At 54.0% G+C, this 16651-nt stretch overlaps 1 protein-coding gene across 1 annotated transcript in view; it reads right to left on the bottom strand.

Annotated features, from left to right (window-relative positions):
• Window positions 1–16059, bottom strand: part of LOC104994277 (neuron-specific protein family member 1) — a 33464-nt gene extending 17405 nt beyond the window's left edge. Inside the window, exons 1-3 of the mRNA XM_010847784.1 lie at window positions 15991–16059; window positions 15435–15590; window positions 10819–10935 (exon numbers count right to left, since the gene is read on the bottom strand). Coding sequence (XP_010846086.1) covers window positions 10819–10935; window positions 15435–15563 — 246 coding nt within the window. The 5' untranslated portion in view covers window positions 15564–15590; window positions 15991–16059. The remainder of the gene's footprint in view (window positions 1–10818; window positions 10936–15434; window positions 15591–15990) is intronic.
• Between the last annotated feature and the right edge of the window lie 592 nt (window positions 16060–16651).

Below are 16651 nucleotides of genomic sequence, written 5' to 3'. Positions count from 1 at the left end.
GCCACAAGCCAAGGACTGCTGGCAAGCCCCGGTCGCCCCGGTCCCCCCGTCCCCGCCCCCCAGGCCCAGAAGAGGCAAGGAAGGCCCCTCATCTGGGGGCACATCCGAGGGGGTGACTAACATTTTCACACTTCCACTTTACATGCACAAAGGGACTCTGAAGGTGGCATCAAGTCAAGGATCTCGAGATGGAAGATTCTCCTGGATCGTCCAGGAGTGGAGTCACAGGCAAGTGAACTTCTGAGAGGGAGACTGAGAGAGACTCGGCTACAGAGGAGAAGGCAATGGGACACTGGAGAGGCTGTGCTGCAGGCTATGGAGATGGACAAGGGGCTGAAGGGCAAGGAAAATGAGCAGTGCAGCTCCAGGGGCTGCAGAGGCACGGAGACTGTGCCCCAGAGGAAGCGCAGCCAGTAGGGCTGACTCAGGACTTCTGGCCTCCAGATATGTGTGGCTACCAGCCTCTCAGCTGCCGGTCCTTGTCATGGCCGCCCCAGGAAACAAATTCACCTCCCTTCAAGCCCATCCACTTACAAAGACCAAGCCCCTGCAGGGAAGGCTGAAACCTAAGCACCAGGCAGACAGAGGAGCCTCCCGAACTCAATGAACAATGAGTGAGTGGGTGCAGGTGGCCCGTCCCCGCAGTGAGGAGTCACAGGGCAACCCTTGGGGACCCAGAGCAAGCCAGATGTCTACACCTCAAACAGAACATACATGCAGCCTGTGGAGAACTGTCTGCCTGGGTTTTACTATAGAAATGATGGTGCATGGGAAGGTCCCAGGTGGTTTTGGGACCCAGGAGGATGGGCAGCACCCACGGTGTCCTCTCTGAGGTGGGCTGCAGGCCTGAAGGCCAGGGATGGAGGCCAGGGAGTCCCTTGGCTCGTGGAAGGGCGTTTCCTCAGAGACAGGGCCTTTCTTTCAGGGCCGATGACTTTATTGGGTGCACAGTGCTGGGGCCCACAATGCTTTTAGTGACCCCAGAAAATGGTTTTAACTTTTGCTTTTTAAAAGAAACAGAAAATAAAAAATAATGAATAAACAATAATGAATCCAGCCTGGATTATATTCATCTTTGGTCCAAGGCAATCATGAGACTTTTTTTTTTTAAGGTAGAAAAGCACCTTGTGCCCCATGACCCTGCCTTCCTTGGTCATCAGCTTCCCCAGTGGCTGGCAGATGTTCCCAGGAGACCTGACAGCGGCCACCTTGGAGTGAGCTTGGCCAGCAGGGTCAGCCCTGGTCTCTGCAGAGTGGTGTTAACTCGTTACAACACAGGGTGAGAACCAGGAGGGGAAAGGTAGGAGCAGACACACTCCTGGGGGGAGATGTCCAGGAGAGGGGTCTAGGCTTGAAGGACAAGGAGCTGACCAAGGAGAATTCAGCAAAGAGGGTTATTGTCATAGGGAAAGCGAGGCTGTGCCAAAGCCTGGAGACCCCAAACACAGCAAGTTCAGCTGGTGTGGCTACAGCATCACGTGTCCTGCGGGAGAGGAGCCACAGGCTGCGTGATAAAGGACCCCATGCATCATACCAAGAGTGCATGCATGCTAAGCCGCTCAGCTGCATCTGACTCTGTGCAACCCTATGGACTGGAGCCCCACCAGGCTCCTCTGTCCATGGGATTCTCCAGGCAAGAATACTGGAGTGGGTGGCTGTGCCCTCCTCCAGAGGATCTTCCCAACCCAGGGATCGAAACTCGCATCTCTTACGTCTCCTGCGTTGGCAGGTAGGTTCCTTATCACCTGGGCAGCCTGTCATACCAAGAGGAGGGAGCCCAGATGGATCCTGGGTACTGCAGGATTCCGGGAGGTGGCTGCCCCTCTATTATACCCTGAATTAGCATTTCTCACAGCTCCGGGAGGTGTCACCAGCTGCCTGAAGGACAGATGTTTGCCATCAGTTTACACGTGTGCGTGTTGTGTGTGTGTGTGTGTGAGAACAGATTCTACATGTTCCCTAAATTGACATCACTTTTGTGCAGCTGTCAGTAAAAGCTCAAAAGCAGGAGATAACGGGATAAAATTACAGCTACTGTACGTGGTTGCACTCATCGCCCTGGTTCTCTGCCAGATGCCCCCCATGGTGGCCCTCACCCCCTGATGTGGGCTGTGGCTTTAAGGGACAGCACGTGGGAACAGCAAGGGTCAGGAACAGCCTGGTGCAGGGTTTCCATCACGTTTGTGCCCCTGGCAGTCACATGAAGCCTATCAATCCTCAGACTCACGCTTAAAAATGGGTAAGACATGATACACAGGAAAGAAAACCAAGGATATTGAAATACTAATATGAAAATATTGCCAAAATGTAGATTTGTGATATAATATATACATGCTTCCTTATTAATACATCAAACAACAAGCTCTTACAATACTATGATTTCAAAGGAATGATGAGACTAAACACTTGCCGAAATCTCAATGTCACTTGCAGTGTGATCCATAGAACACCTGTGATTCATGTTGGTGAGTCAAAAGTGTGACTTCTACTTCTGCAGCTGATTGTACCAAGTGAAAGAATGTGTCCACTGCAGACTATATAACACGCTGCTGAAAGAAATTAAAGTAAGACCCAAGTAAATGGAATGACACCATGGACGGGAAGACAACGGTGCTAAGATGGGAATCCTTCCCAGACTGATCTACACGCAATACAATCCCTATCAAAATCCCAACAGAGTTTTTCCACAGAAATGGAAATTGCAAGGGTTTGTGAATAGTCAAAACAATCTTTAAAATGAAGAATAAGTTGGAGGACTCAGGCTTCCCAATTTCAAAACGTACTACAAAGCTGCAGTAATCAAAACCAGTGTGGGGCTGGTGTAAGAGGAGCTGTATAGATCAATGATATAGAGTGGAGGAGTCCAGAACTATAAGCTTGTGTTCATGGCCAACTGCCTCTTCACTCAGGGTGCCAAGACCATTTAACGGGGCAAGACGAGTCTCTTCAATAAGTGGCGTCAGGACAACTAGCTATCTGCCCATGAAAGAATCAAGTTGGACCCTGACCACACACCATTTACAAAAACTAATTCAAAATGGAATAAAAACCCAAATATAAAAGCTAAAGCCTTAAAATTCTTAAAAGAAAACATAAGAGGCAAATCTTATGACCCCGGATTGGGCAATGATGTCTTAGATAGAACGCCAAAAGTACAATCAACAAAAATAATCCGTACTTGACCGAAATTTTAAAATTTTGTGCATTAAAGAACACAAGCAAGAAAACGATGAGATGACCCACAAAATGGTCGAAAATATCTGCAACTTATACGCCTGGTAAGGACCTAGTATCCAGAGTATATATAAAAAACTCCTACAACTCAACAATAGAAAGACAAACAACCCAATTAAAAATGGAAAAGGACTTGAACAGACATCGCTCCGAAGAAGATAAACAAATAGAGAACAGGCACAGGAGGAGATATTCAACATCATTATCCATTATGAGGAAATGTAAACCAAAGCCACAGTGAGATGCCCCCTCACACCTACGAGAATGGCTACAATAAAAGTAAATAATGATTGTTGGTGAGGATATAAAACGAAAACCTTGTGCACCGTGGGTGGAAATGTAAAATGATGCCGCTACTGTGGAAACCAGCAGTTCCCCAGTATGTTAAACAAAAAGTCAACACGTGAACCAGCAATTCCACTCCTGGGTACAAACCCAAGAGAAGGCAAAACAGGTGCTCAAACAGAAACTTGTACACGGATGTTCATTCCAGCACTATTCACACTTAACCAAAAGGAGGGAACAACACAAATGCCCACTGATAAGATGAAGAGATAAATGCAATGTTGACCGCATATTCTATGATTCCATTTCTATGAAGTGTCCAGAATAGGAAAATCCACAGAGACAGAAAAGAGATGAGTGATTGCTTAGAGCAAAGGGCAGAGGGAATCGGGGAGTAACTGCCAATGGGTATGAGGTCTCCTCTGGAGGTGACTGAAAATGTTCTGAAAGGAGATAGTGGTGATGGTTGGACAACACTGTAAATGTAATAAATATCACTAAATTGAACACTTTAAAGCTGTAAATTGTATATTATGTATCAGTTCAGTCGCTCAGTTCTGTCCTTTGCGACCCCAAGGACTGCAGCACGCCAGGCTTCCCTATCCATCACCAACTCCTGGAGCTTGCTCAAACTCATGTCCATCAAGTCAGTGATGCCATCCAACCATCTCATCCTCTGTCGTCCCCGTCTCCTCCCGCCTTCCATCTTTCCCAGCATCAGGGTCTTTTCCAATGAGTCAGTTCTTTGCATCAGGTGGCCAAAGTATTGGAGTTTCAGCTTCAGCATCAGTCCTACCAACACAGTTTGCTCCAAATAAAAGGGGAGGAGGGTGAGGCAGAGATAGGAGGCCAGACTATGGCAGGGGTCTTAGAGAGACAGATGGGAACCCCAAGCCAGAGCAGCCTTACCCCCAGAGAACAGAGGGGTCCCGGGGGTGTGTTCTGGAAAGAACAGCCAGGAATGGAAGCAAATAGGCTACGGGCCTCAGGGTGAACTTTATTAGGAATTTATAAGGAGAGGATCATATGCCAGACCTGCTCGGGACAGTCCTGGCAACGGTTCCTGCCCCAGCATCCCAAAGGCACAGGGCCCACTGCCACTCCCAAAAGTATCCCACTCTGGGCCATTAATTACACAGCCATGCAACTTACAAGGCCCTGGCCGCTGTACCAGTTCTCTAAATGTTCACCATGAGCTGGGAACTGGCAGTTCACCCTATTTCACAGACGAGGGGCTTGAAGGGCATTTGAATATGTTGTGTTCCCACCTGCTCTTTCTGGTTGGGGTCTCCTCTCTTGCTGGGGGCCCTCCCAGGGATCACTGCTCAACTGGGGTGGGAAGTAGGGCGTCTGTAGCAAGGCAGAGTCATCCCATGAACCCCACGTAGCTGCCAGTATGGAAAACAGAGCTTGGCAGGCTCTGTGTCAGGTGGACGTGGGTCTGAATCCTACTGCTACCCCCCAGTTAGCTGGCTGACCTTGGGCTGGGTTCCTCTCTGACCTTAATTCCCCACCTTTAAAACCAGGACAGAAGACCAACCTTCAAAACAGTAAGAGTGCAGGCAGGCAGCACTGGGTCGATGGTAGCTGGGTCATTCTTGCTCTGCTGTCTCTGTCCTCCCACCCTTGGGGCTGGGAGAGGGGGTAGAGAAATGTGCTTTTCTGCTGAGTAATGCAGTTTAAAAAAAAAAAAGATCTCGGAAACATAAGATGAATCCTGACATCTCCAAGCATTTACAGCACTTAAATATTTTAGGTAACCCACATGAAGTGAACACACAGACACACCCCCCCAGATGATTCAATCCACTTAATTATTCGATTCTGGGTGAAGCCCCCACTGTACAGCTGGGCCAGGAAACCGCAAAACAGGGCAGGGGAACCCCATCTGATGCTCTGCTGAAGGTGACAGGGCGCTGAAGCTGTTCAAGTATTTCTAGGATCCCTAGTGCCAACTCGTGAAGACCGCCCCCACCGGTGAGTGCCAAGGAAACGGTGTCACCGTTCATAAATATTTAACAAATGCATCCTGAAACACACCAGGGGATTATTGGAGAGGGTGGAAAAACAGACTGACTGACGGCACAGGAAGCTCAAGGTCATTAAGGATGTGAGAAAAGATACAAACCACCTACAGATTCATTTGGTTGGTTCTCTTGTTTTGGCCACACTGTGTGGCATGCAGGATCTTATTTCCCAAACCAGGGATCTAACTGCTCACACACAACACCCCCCCCATTGCCCCCTGCATTTGGGAGTGCACAGTCTTAACTGCTGGACCACCAGGGAAGTCCCTACCAACAGATTCATTTGTGGACAGAAGGCAAAGGGACCCCCCAGTGCAGCACACAGGGCCCATGCAAACAAATCCAGTCTCTCCTCCCAGGACGTTCTCCCAGCCCTGCACCATCTGGGCGAGGCTGACCTTGGAATCTCTTAAAGGCCCAAAGGCAACCTGGCAGCAGGGGCTGGGACTGCAGCCTGTTCACCCGAACCCTGAACTCACAAGGAGAACACGCGTGGATGTCAGAGGTGTCAACAGCCCTCCATCACAGCAGTCGCAAGCAGAAGTCTTCCTTTAATCTGCCTCATTATGGCCCCTCCGCTCTCCAGAATCCCACACAACACCATGACATGCTGCTCTGCATGGGTGAGCAGGACCACGCAATTAAAACAGTGTTTAGGTTTAGTTCATTTGAGAAACATCTTAGGCCCATGTTTATTCTCGGCACAAACACACCTCCAATTAACTAAGCGACCGCTTTCCTTGTTGACACCAACCTCTTTGAAAGCCTAGACTTTGGGCCACCGCTGGGTGGCTCATCCAGCAATCCCATATGAAGGAGCCTCAGAAAACCCTCTCCCCAGCCAGCGGTTACCTAGCAACCAGCCTAGCAACCTCGTAGCCAAGAGATTAATCCCCGGGTGATAATCATAAAGCAACATCCAAAAAGACATCTCGTCTCGAGGATGCCATCCAAAGGTATATAAAGATGAGGCTCAGAGCAGCGGCCTCCCGCTCCTGAACTACACAAGTTACAGACAAAAGGGGGCCATGTTATTTACTTGTTGCTTCAACAGCTGAAAGGCATGGTTTCATTCTGGCCCTTCACACACGGGGCCGGAAAGAATGAAGAGACGGCTGGGCTGGGGAGCCACATGGAAGCTGCCCGGTCATCGGCAGGACGAGGAAGATGTTCTGTGCCAGGAGAGCTGTGACTGACCCTCAAGGTTGGGGGGGCGGTGCGTGCAGGTCCTCCTCTCTGCTGCCCACATGCACCCCAGTTTTCCAAAAGAGAGCCCCCCGCCCTCAGCCAGCTGACACCACCCACCAGAGAAGCACGCCTCACTGTCTGCGTGCATTCAGAGATGCGAGAAACGTAAGTGGGCGGGAAAAAGCCAAGAGAACATTCTAGAAGGGCTAAAACCCTCAGCATCTTCAAAAGGCACAGGCTTTTCTGAGCCTGCCCTGCCCACGTGCTAGAACGAAGCCCCACCCACAAAAGGTCACAAACCCAAAAGAATCATCTGGAGAGGTTGTTACAATACCCTAGGGTCCGAGGTCCCACTGCTACAATCAAACCTCAGGTGATTCCAACAGAGGTGGCCCCAGGCCACACCTGGAGGCTACACTCCACACCCAGAGCCCCAGGGCAGGCAGGCAGGGAACCGGGAACAAAAGCAGGAAGTGTGCAGGATACAGGTCATTCAGCTGAGCGAGTTGGGACCACAGGCCTCCGGGTCAAGCTGGCCAGGTGGCTTCACACTGACTGTGGGACCCTGGGCGTGTCACCTGCTGACTGCATGACCACCTATAAGGACTCACACCCCCACCCGACCACCTATAAAGACTCACACCCCCACCTGGCCCAGAGAGGAGCTTCCTCGGGAGCTACCATCAAACGTACCCAACAAGCCAGGGTCCCTGGGAATTTCGCCAAGTCTCCATCACTCGGGGCCGGCAGCCTGGTCTGTCACCCCGACTTACGGAGCTGTCACCCTGTGTGTCCAGCACCAGACGGAAGGCATCGGGGAGCTCCTCTCCTGCCTGACACAGAGGGGCTGGGAAGTTCTGTCTGCACCCAGAGCCCCGCACCTTCACTCTGCCTGACGGTGGCTCGGGGGCACTAAACTCCGGCTGCCTTCCCCAGGTCACCAACTCAGGTCAAGGGGCCTTTGCTTATTAGCAGGGTCATCCCACTAGACAGACTCACCCCACTCACTGGGGCATGAGATCATAGGCCTCACACCCGAAGAGAAGCATGGGCCAGGGAAAGGGCACCGCAACATAAAAAGCTGAAATTCGAGGCTCACATGGGGAGGACTCAAGGTACATGGGCACCCCCATATCCGAAGGCTGCTGGAAAGGAGGGTGACTGGTGTTCAGACAGAGGCCACAGGGCGGCAGGCACTGGGAAGGGTTTTGAATCAACAAAGGAAAAGGCTTCTTAGAAGCAAGTCAGTCCAGCAGCAATGGGTCCCCTGGGCTCAGAGCATCCTGTGCAATGTGTCCTGCAGGAGAAGCTGCCTGGACCTCAGGTGTTATTGCAAAGGGCAGGCTGCTCAGGGTCAAGATTTCCACCTCAATTCCCCCTCAACTGCAAAACGCAGATAATAACAGTGCCTGTCCCCTGAGGTTTCTGAGTATAAAATGAGATCATAAACATAACGAGCCTGACCCAGAGTCTGGCTCCTGGGAGCACTCCATTACTGTGAGAGGCCGTCATTGCCTTCTTAAAAAGGGCAGTGGAACCACCAGGAGGGTGAGGTTAATCCTGGGAGGCTTCTTGGCAGAGGTGATATCTGAGCTGGTACTGGAAGGTGACAGAAGGGGAACCGGGCCTAGAAATTGGAAGCAGGGCCCACGGAGCGCTGCGCGTGGCAGGAGGGGTGATGGAAGGGCATTGGACTCAGAGGCAGAGAGTCGTGGGGAGGACCCCAGCCCCCCCGGTGACCTTCTGGGACTCAACGGCCTCAGCTGAAAAAGGGGCTATGATACTCCCTTCAGGATGGCCCTGAATCACAGGGAGGCCACACAAAAAAAGTGTACAGACATGCCTGGTTTACACATAGACCTGGGAAACAGGCCACTGCAGTGCAAAAAAATCCGCTGAGTGCCAACTGTGGACAACACCTCTTAGACATCCCTGGGAGGTGGGAGCAGAGAAAGCAGGACCTCTGCCGCCACAGCCCACCCCCTGGGATAGCACTGATCTTCTGGGCCCAGGTTCTTGACAACCGGAGCCTGGTAACCACACAAAGGCCCAGCTGTGGCTGAGAGCCCTGGAGGCTCTGGTGCGTCATCCACGTCTTAAATAAGGCACCTGGGGACCTGCATCAGGTGAGCAAAAAGCACAAGCAAAGGACCCCAGAGGTGGGGTCAGAGCCTACAGGCAACTCACAGATGAAGGGATGGCCATTCAAGGGCCACAAAGTGTACTGCCTTGTAGGGACACAAAATGCCAGGGCCAGAAGAGGCAGGGTTCAAAGCAGGGATAACAAACCCAGCCATGCTCAGAGATCCAGATGGTGATGGTTATCATGACCTTGAAAATGAGGTCACCTCTGCCTCAGCCAGGGGCTGAGCCCCAGGTGTGGACAGGACGGGATGAGCAAGTGGGCCCAGAAGAGGCACATGCCAAGCGGCTGGCCAGAGCAGGAGAGAGATGGTGACCTTAGGTCAGTCTGACCTGGTCCCCCATGAACCTCGCAACACAGATGAGCCACCAAGCCAGGAACTGCCAGAAGAGCATCTCCACCTGTACACCCTCCTGGACACCAGCAGAAACCACAGATGCAGGCCTGTCTGTGCCTCAACTTCTCCATCTGTAAAATGAGTTGCACAATAGCACTTGCTTCTCCAGGAAGGTTGATAGGAGGATTAGATGAGCTGACACCAGTAAACACCCCTACAGACACAAAAGACACAGCGACTCTGATGGGACCTGCTGTTTGGTTTTCAGGCAAGCCCCTGGATGGTCTTCCTCCAGCCCAGGAAGGCAGCACCAAGGGAGGGGAAGAAGGACTTAAAGCCAGATTATGTCCTAGCATACCCAATCACCCCACAAAGCCACTCACTCCTTTGGGGTTGACTTTCATCTCTTAACCAGTTTGCAGGGTTGACACAGAGAGAGAACAGGATGCAATATGCAAAGGGGCTTTGGAAACTGCAGCGCATGGGGTGGGCAGGTGTCTATGCACCCAGCATCCATGTGGGTGACAACCAGGGTGGCCAGTCAAGGCCACCCTTCAGGGCCTGGGTGACTTATGTCTCCTAAATCATTCCTTTGAATCTAGGTGAGGGCCTCCATTTTACTATCTTTCATGTTTGCCAAAGAAACAAAGTTTCCAGAGTATCAACATCCTAACTTGTTCCTCAACCATCACAGCTGCTTCCACCCTCAGAGGCCACACAGACTCAGTGGAGAAGGCTTTGTCCCCAGGCTTGGCTGGAACCCTGACCCTTTCAGTAGCTGTCTCTCCCTAAAGAATGGTCTGGAGCAGCTTCTTTCCCCAAAGTGAGCACGTCCGGCAACCTGTGTACAGAGCCGGCCAGGCCCCACACCTCCGCATCCCGTCAAGGGTGGTGATAGGTGAAGTGTGAACACAAGGGCTCCAGAGTGGACCACCTCTGACTCCTGGCCCTGCAAGGGACAGCTGTGACCGCCCTGTGCCTCAACTTCCCCATCTGCAAAACAGGTTACATGGAGAGTACTGACCCCCTGGAGAGGGATGCTCATATGGCTCAGACTGGGTCTTGCACCAACTAAGGGCAATGGTTGCCTTTTTGTTATTGTTTGCCCCTCTTCTGCACTTAAGGTAAAGATTTTACTGTTTATAAAGTGTTAGCTGCTCAGTCATGTCCAATTCTTTGTGACCCCATGGACTGTAGACCGCCAGGCTTCTCTTTCCATGGAATTCTCCAGGCAAGAATACTGGAGTGGGTTGCCACTCCCTTCTCCAGGGGATCTTACAGACTCACAGGTCAAAACCAGGCCTCTCGCATAGCAGGCAGATTCTTTACTGTTTGAGCTACCCAGGAAGCCATATATACCTCTGTCTAAAAGAAAGTAGAGGAGTGGGTTGTCCCTATTATTAAAACTTGGTAATACTGATCATTTTCTGAAAATAAAAAAAGAAAGAAGAAATTTTAAAAACCACAAGGTCAATTTTGCATATCTGGGGTCAGCCCATATTAGCGTCTCATTCTGTTCCCATCATTCCACAGGTCATCTCTGGAGCCCAGTGGACCTGTCCTGGGGCAAAAGCAGCATCTCACCTGTCTCCAGGGCCACTCACCTTGAACCTCTCGGTGACGCCCTCAGTGATGCTGACTGTGAACTCCGCTATCTTGGGAGGACGCACTTTGCCTTTCTTGCGGTCAGGTTCATATTCAGTCTTAGTTTTCACAACCACCTTGTTCAGGAAACAGAAGAAAACAGTTAGGAGTATGGCCACATGCATTCCAACACACCTGTCCAAAGAGGACAGGTTGTAGGGGGGGCCTCTAGTGTTCAAAGTCACCATTTTGCCAGGAAGTATTTCACAAAAAGAATGAGTACAGTCACCACTTATTACAACTCTCCTCTGTGCCAAGACTAGCAGAGAAATTACCCATTGGTAATCCTGAAAGCAGCACCAGGAGGGAAGTATGACAACAGAGAGGCAGAGAAGTTAAGCTCCGAAGCCAAGGCCACGGAGCTAATAGGCAGCAGGCCTATTAGGGGTCAGCAGGGCCCCAGACTCCTGATGCAGTGCTCCCCCAGCACCTGGGGCTCCCGCCGCCTTATCTGGTGCTCCCTTCACAGTGAACTCCCTTCACTGTGGTGTTGGAGAAGACTCTTGAGAATCTCTTGGACTGCAAGGAGATCCAACCAGTCCATCCTAAAGGAAATCAGTCCTGAATATTCATTGGAAGGACTGATGCTGAAGCTGAAACTCCAATACTTTGGCCACCTGATGAGAAGAACTGACTCATTGAGAAAGACCCTGGTGCTGGGAAAAACTGAAGGCAGGAGAGGAAGGGGACGACAGAAGATGAGATGGTTGGATGGTATCACCGACTCGATGGGCATGGGTTTGAGCAAGCTCCGGGAGTTGGTGATGGACAGGGAAGCCTGGCGTGCTGCAGTCCACGGGGTCGCAAAGAGTCAGACACGACTGAGAGACTGAATTGATCACTGCCCAGAGCTTCATGGTCTGGGTAGTGGGAAGGAAGGATACATTTATTTTTTATATGCTGCCAGGGGTAAAATAAGAAGATTCAAGTGCACTATTTCCCTCCAGGATTAGGAAGGAACAGGAAACCAGCCTTCAAGCAAATCACTTTTGGGGAGTCTGTCTCACCCCCACCATCCTCCTCTCTTCCCTGTCTCTGCGTGCTCAGTCGCTTCAGCTGTGTTTGACTCTTTGTGACCCCATGGACTGTAGCCCACCAGGCTCCTCTGTCCATGGGATTCTCCAGGCAAGAATACTGGAGTGGGTTGACCACTTCCTACTCCAGGGGATCTTCCCAATCCAGGGATCGAACCCATGTCTCTTACCCCTCCTGCATTGGCCAGCAGGTTCTTTACCACTTAAATGGTCTCCTTGCTTGTTACCCTTCCACTCTCTACTGTGAAGCAGGAGATGTTTTTCCAACCAGGAAATCTATTCTGCCTTTGTTCCAGGGTAAATCTGTTCCCATCATCACCACCAGCTTCAGATGAACCCTAACCCAATCTTGCAGCCTCCACCCTCAGCCTCTCTGCATCATTTACTGCCCTCCTCATACCCTGTTTCTGAGATTGTTTCATTCTCTGTTCCGACTTGACGAGGCGGCGAGGTACCCAGGGGCTACATGTCTCTAATCCCCAAACGCCCACCCCCACCCCAAAGCAGGAGCCAGGAAGTGGCTGTTGGACTGGAGAGGACCAGCCCCCCGCTGCCAACCTGCTTCCTCACCCAGGTGGCAGCGCCCTTCACTGGGTGGGACATACCGCCTTGCATGATGCTGGGACCCAGGGCAGAACAAGGACTCAGGAGATTGCAGGGATCCCACACTGAGCTGTGACAGTGCACCCAGCCTCAGGGAGAAATTGGCTCATACCTCGTGACACTGAAAAACTGATCCAAGGGCCGCATCACTTGTAAGCACACCCTTGGCCCCCTCCTCCCTCCCTCCGGTTGCATGCAGCTCTCCTCTGCCCAGCCTGACAGCCTGTGTGCCCAGTCCAGGGGCACCGTCTCTAGGGCAGCACTAGGGCTTAACCCTGCCATCCTCGAACCCCAACTGTACCTGACTAGCTGCGTGACTCTAAGCACACCCTTGGCCACTTGGAACCTCAGTGTCCTGGCCTGTGAAATGGGAACAAGGCCCATCTGGTTGGGTTACTGCGAGGAGCAGGGAATCCCTGGGACCCTCAGCCCGGTGGGAACCCACTCAGTAGCCCATCGGCCCAGATTCAGTCTGCCTCTGCCACTACAAGGCTGACCTCAGACAAGTTCCTTACTCTCTGTGCCTCCATTTCCACATCTGTAAAATGGGGCAACAGTGGTGGTTACTGTCTAACGTCAGCAACACGAAAGGAAGTGAAAGCTGTAAACCACGCAGACAAGGGCTTGGCGCGTAATAAGCATTCAACACACGTCAGCGGAGACTGTGTAGCGGGTAGTCACAGAGCGGCTGCCAGCTCTGTGACTACCCGCACTGTCGCACCTCCAGAACCTCGGAACGCAGCACACAGCCCATTGACAACCCTATCTGCACTATCTGCCCCCAGACACGTGTCCTCTGGGACAGGTGACATCACCTCCCTGAACCTGGGCTGGGAGCAACACGGTACCACTGCTTGGGTTAAGAGACATCCTATGTGAGCACAGTCTGGCTCCAAGAGGGCAGAGCAAGAGGTCTTGATGGAGCTTCACATCCTGGAGGGTGGTGGCCATCAGTTGAGTGACCTTGGGCATGTCCTGTAAACTCCCGGAGACTCGGTTTCTTCATCTGTGACCTTAGAAATCTTCTGGCCCAACCATCACTTCCTGCTAGAATCCCCAGCTGGGAGCATCACAGGGATGAGAGATTCATCACCTTTCAGAGCAGCCTAGGTTACTCCAATACTTTGGCCACCTGATGCAAAGAGCCGACTCACTGGAAAAGACCCTGACGTTAGGAAAGATTGAGGGCACGAGGAGAAAGGGGTGGCAGAGGATGAGATGGTTGGATGCCATCCCTGACTTGATGGACATGAGTTTGAGCAAACTCCGGGAGATAGTGAAGGACAGGGAAGCCTGGCATGCTGCGGTCCAAGGGGTCACAAAGAGTCGGACACAACTGAGTGACTCAACAACAAGGCTGCTCCTGGACGGCCCAATTGGTTGGTCAAGACTTCATACCTCCCTGAAACCTCCTCCCTGCTATAAGCCAACCGTGTGCCAGACGTTTCCAAAATGGAACAGACTTAGGACGCAAGAGGAGGCTGAGTGGAGGGAAGGACCTGACGGCAGTGCTGCCTGGGCATGCAGCGTTCCTGGCACAGGCTGCCATGGCTCCTGGGCTGAGGCAGGAGGGGAAGGTGGGGATGGTGGTGCCAGGCTGTGCTAACCCGGCAAGCCTGAAACACACATGGCAAAAGGGAGGTGGGAGCCAAGGCCTCAGACAGCCCTGCCCCTCCCTCAAAGCCTCTTTTGGACCATCAATGCCCCAGAGTGGTCCCACATGCCCCAGGCGCACAGGTGAGATCAGCTGATCCTTTTCCTTGAAATGAAACACTTGTTTCAGCCTCCCTCCAGCCTCTGCCCCCCTGCCTACCTACCCAAACACAGAGTTGGGAGGATGAGAATCACCTGGAGGAGCTGAGTAAGCCTATCAAAGGGCCCACCATGTGAATAAAGGAATCCTCCAGAGAGGATGGATCCATGGCAGGGATATTCCCCGCATCCCCACCCCTGCCCCGTCACCCGTCATCGCCAACAGGCTGGAAAAAAGGCCAAGTCCTGAGTCAGAACGGCCCTGCCAGGCGTTCAATGAAACAAGAAGTGCCTGCACACTTCGGGGAAGAGAGAGCGCTTCCTGGTGGCTGGGGTGACTTCTAAAGAGCAGCAAGGCGGGCAGAAAGGATGCGAGTGCCCAATTTTAGGTCTCCGTTTCACGATACAGTTGTCTAGGCTTTTAAACGTTTTCTAAGCGTTAACTCTTGAAAAGACTAATCTTAAGGGACAGAAAGCACTCGATTGCAAGCTGTATTTAAGAAAAGAGGGGATTCTTTAAATTCAGCACACACGCAAAAATCCCACTTCCAGGAGAGGATGGTGAACGGCTCTCCCCAGTTACACGAACACTGAGGAGCGCGAGTGTTCAGCTTATTTGGAGATTTTCACAAAAGGAACAAAGAGAGGAAGGTGGCGGCGAAGGAGCGCGCATTCTGCCGCAGCTACCACCGGTGTGTTTGTGCGGGGGGAGAGGAGGAGGCCCCCAAGGGAGGGTCCATCTGGCCAGGGAGAGGGGTCTCCCCACCGCAAAGGGGCAAATCGGAAACTGCACCACCCCGGAAGGCGCGAGGGGCAGCCGAGCCGCTCCTGGGCTCACCCCCAAAGCAGAGCCCCGGGTACCCCGTGGCAGGCAGGCGCAGAGCGGGGCTGGCGGAGGAGGGGTCAGGGACCTTTCTCGGATCAGGGTCCCACGAAAATTAAGAAAGGATCTTTCCCGGACCGCGCAGTTCCTGGGTCAGCACGAAGCTGTCATCCAAGGCGGGGCGCGGAGGGTGGGGTGATGGGGGGCGCAGACCGCCCGCTCCAGAATCCCTCGCGGGTACGTGGTCCCTCGAGGCGCGTCCTCCACCCCGCCCAAGCCCGTCCCCAGCACACACGCGGCGCGATCCTTTTGTTTCGGCCGCCACCCGAGATTTGGGGGTGCCGGGGTGGGGGGGGCCTCTCACCTTATCCGGGGGCGGGAACTGCAGCTGATTGACATCGAGGGGCGTCATCAGGGGGATGGTGTCGAAGCCATCCTCCAGCAGCGGCTGCTTGGTGCCCTTCTCCGCGAAATTGTTCCCCAACTTCACCATGGTTCCGGGAGACCCGAGGCTGCCAGCCTGCGGAGCGAGGGCCGGGCGGGAGTCACCGCGAGCCGGACCCACCCGCTGTCCCGGGCGTCGGCGAGCTCTCCGGCCCCCCGCCTGGTCTCCGGGGAGGGGTCGTGAGGATGCAGAGGTCGCGGCTCTAGGGGTGAGGGGCGGGCGCGGTGTATTTACGGACTCCCACCCGCTGGACAAAAGCGCCGAGTACAGGGGCGCACAGCCGCCGGAGAGGGGGCGCCGCCCCTGCCCGTGAGGTCTAGACGCGTCCCCGGTCCTGGCGCGGCTGCGCCGGAGACCTGCCCAGGGACCCCCAGTCCCGGCCCTCCCACCGAGGGGTGATGCGCGGCCCTGGACCCGGCTCCCGGGCGGGAGTGTCCAGCCCGGGCGCCCCGCGGTCCCTCCGGCCGGCACTCACCCCACGCCCGGCTCCGGCAGGTCTGGGCTCCGGCCGCGCTCCGAGCCTCCGCGTCGCCCGCTCCTGCTCGCAGCAATGGCGGAGGCGGCGCCGCGCGGGGCCGGGGCGGGGGCACCGCGCGATTGGGCTCCCTCCTCCCGCTCGCCGCCTCCCTTCCTGCCGCTCCCGGGGGTTAACTGAGCGCGGTGAGTGCGTGCGTGTGGCGGCGGCAGCCTTGACGCAGCGCGCGCACCGGCCGCACAAAGGAGCGCGGGCCGGGCGCAGCGGGGAGCGCTCCCCGGGGGACCCCGCGAACGCCAGGACCTGGGGGCGGGGGAACAGGGGAGGGGTGGGATCGCGCCCCGGATGGGAGGCTCCGAGCGGCGGGAGGGCGCCCACAGGGCTGAAGCAGGGAATGGGGAGCGGGGCGGGCGGCCAAGAGAGGTGCCGGTTGCGCAATCCCGGGGCGGCGGCCCGGGCTCGAGGCAATTGAAAGCCAGAGAGGGGCGGGGGGCGATGCTAAGGATGGAGCAGTCCCCAAAAGTAGGGGAAAAGGTGCTCCCCCCACCACCCCCACCTTGCAGTCGATCTGGGAGTCCTGAAGAATGGGGAAGGGTCCGACGGGGAGGGTTCCAGGAGGCGGTAGAGGGCGGCAGAGACGGGAGCGTCCAGTTAGCGTGCG

This window comes from Bison bison, unplaced genomic scaffold, assembly GCF_000754665.1.
Source record: "Bison bison bison isolate TAMUID 2011002044 unplaced genomic scaffold, Bison_UMD1.0 scf7180017864255, whole genome shotgun sequence".
Taxonomy (NCBI): domain Eukaryota; kingdom Metazoa; phylum Chordata; class Mammalia; order Artiodactyla; family Bovidae; genus Bison; species Bison bison.
This window is presented reverse-complemented; position numbering and strand designations above follow the sequence as displayed.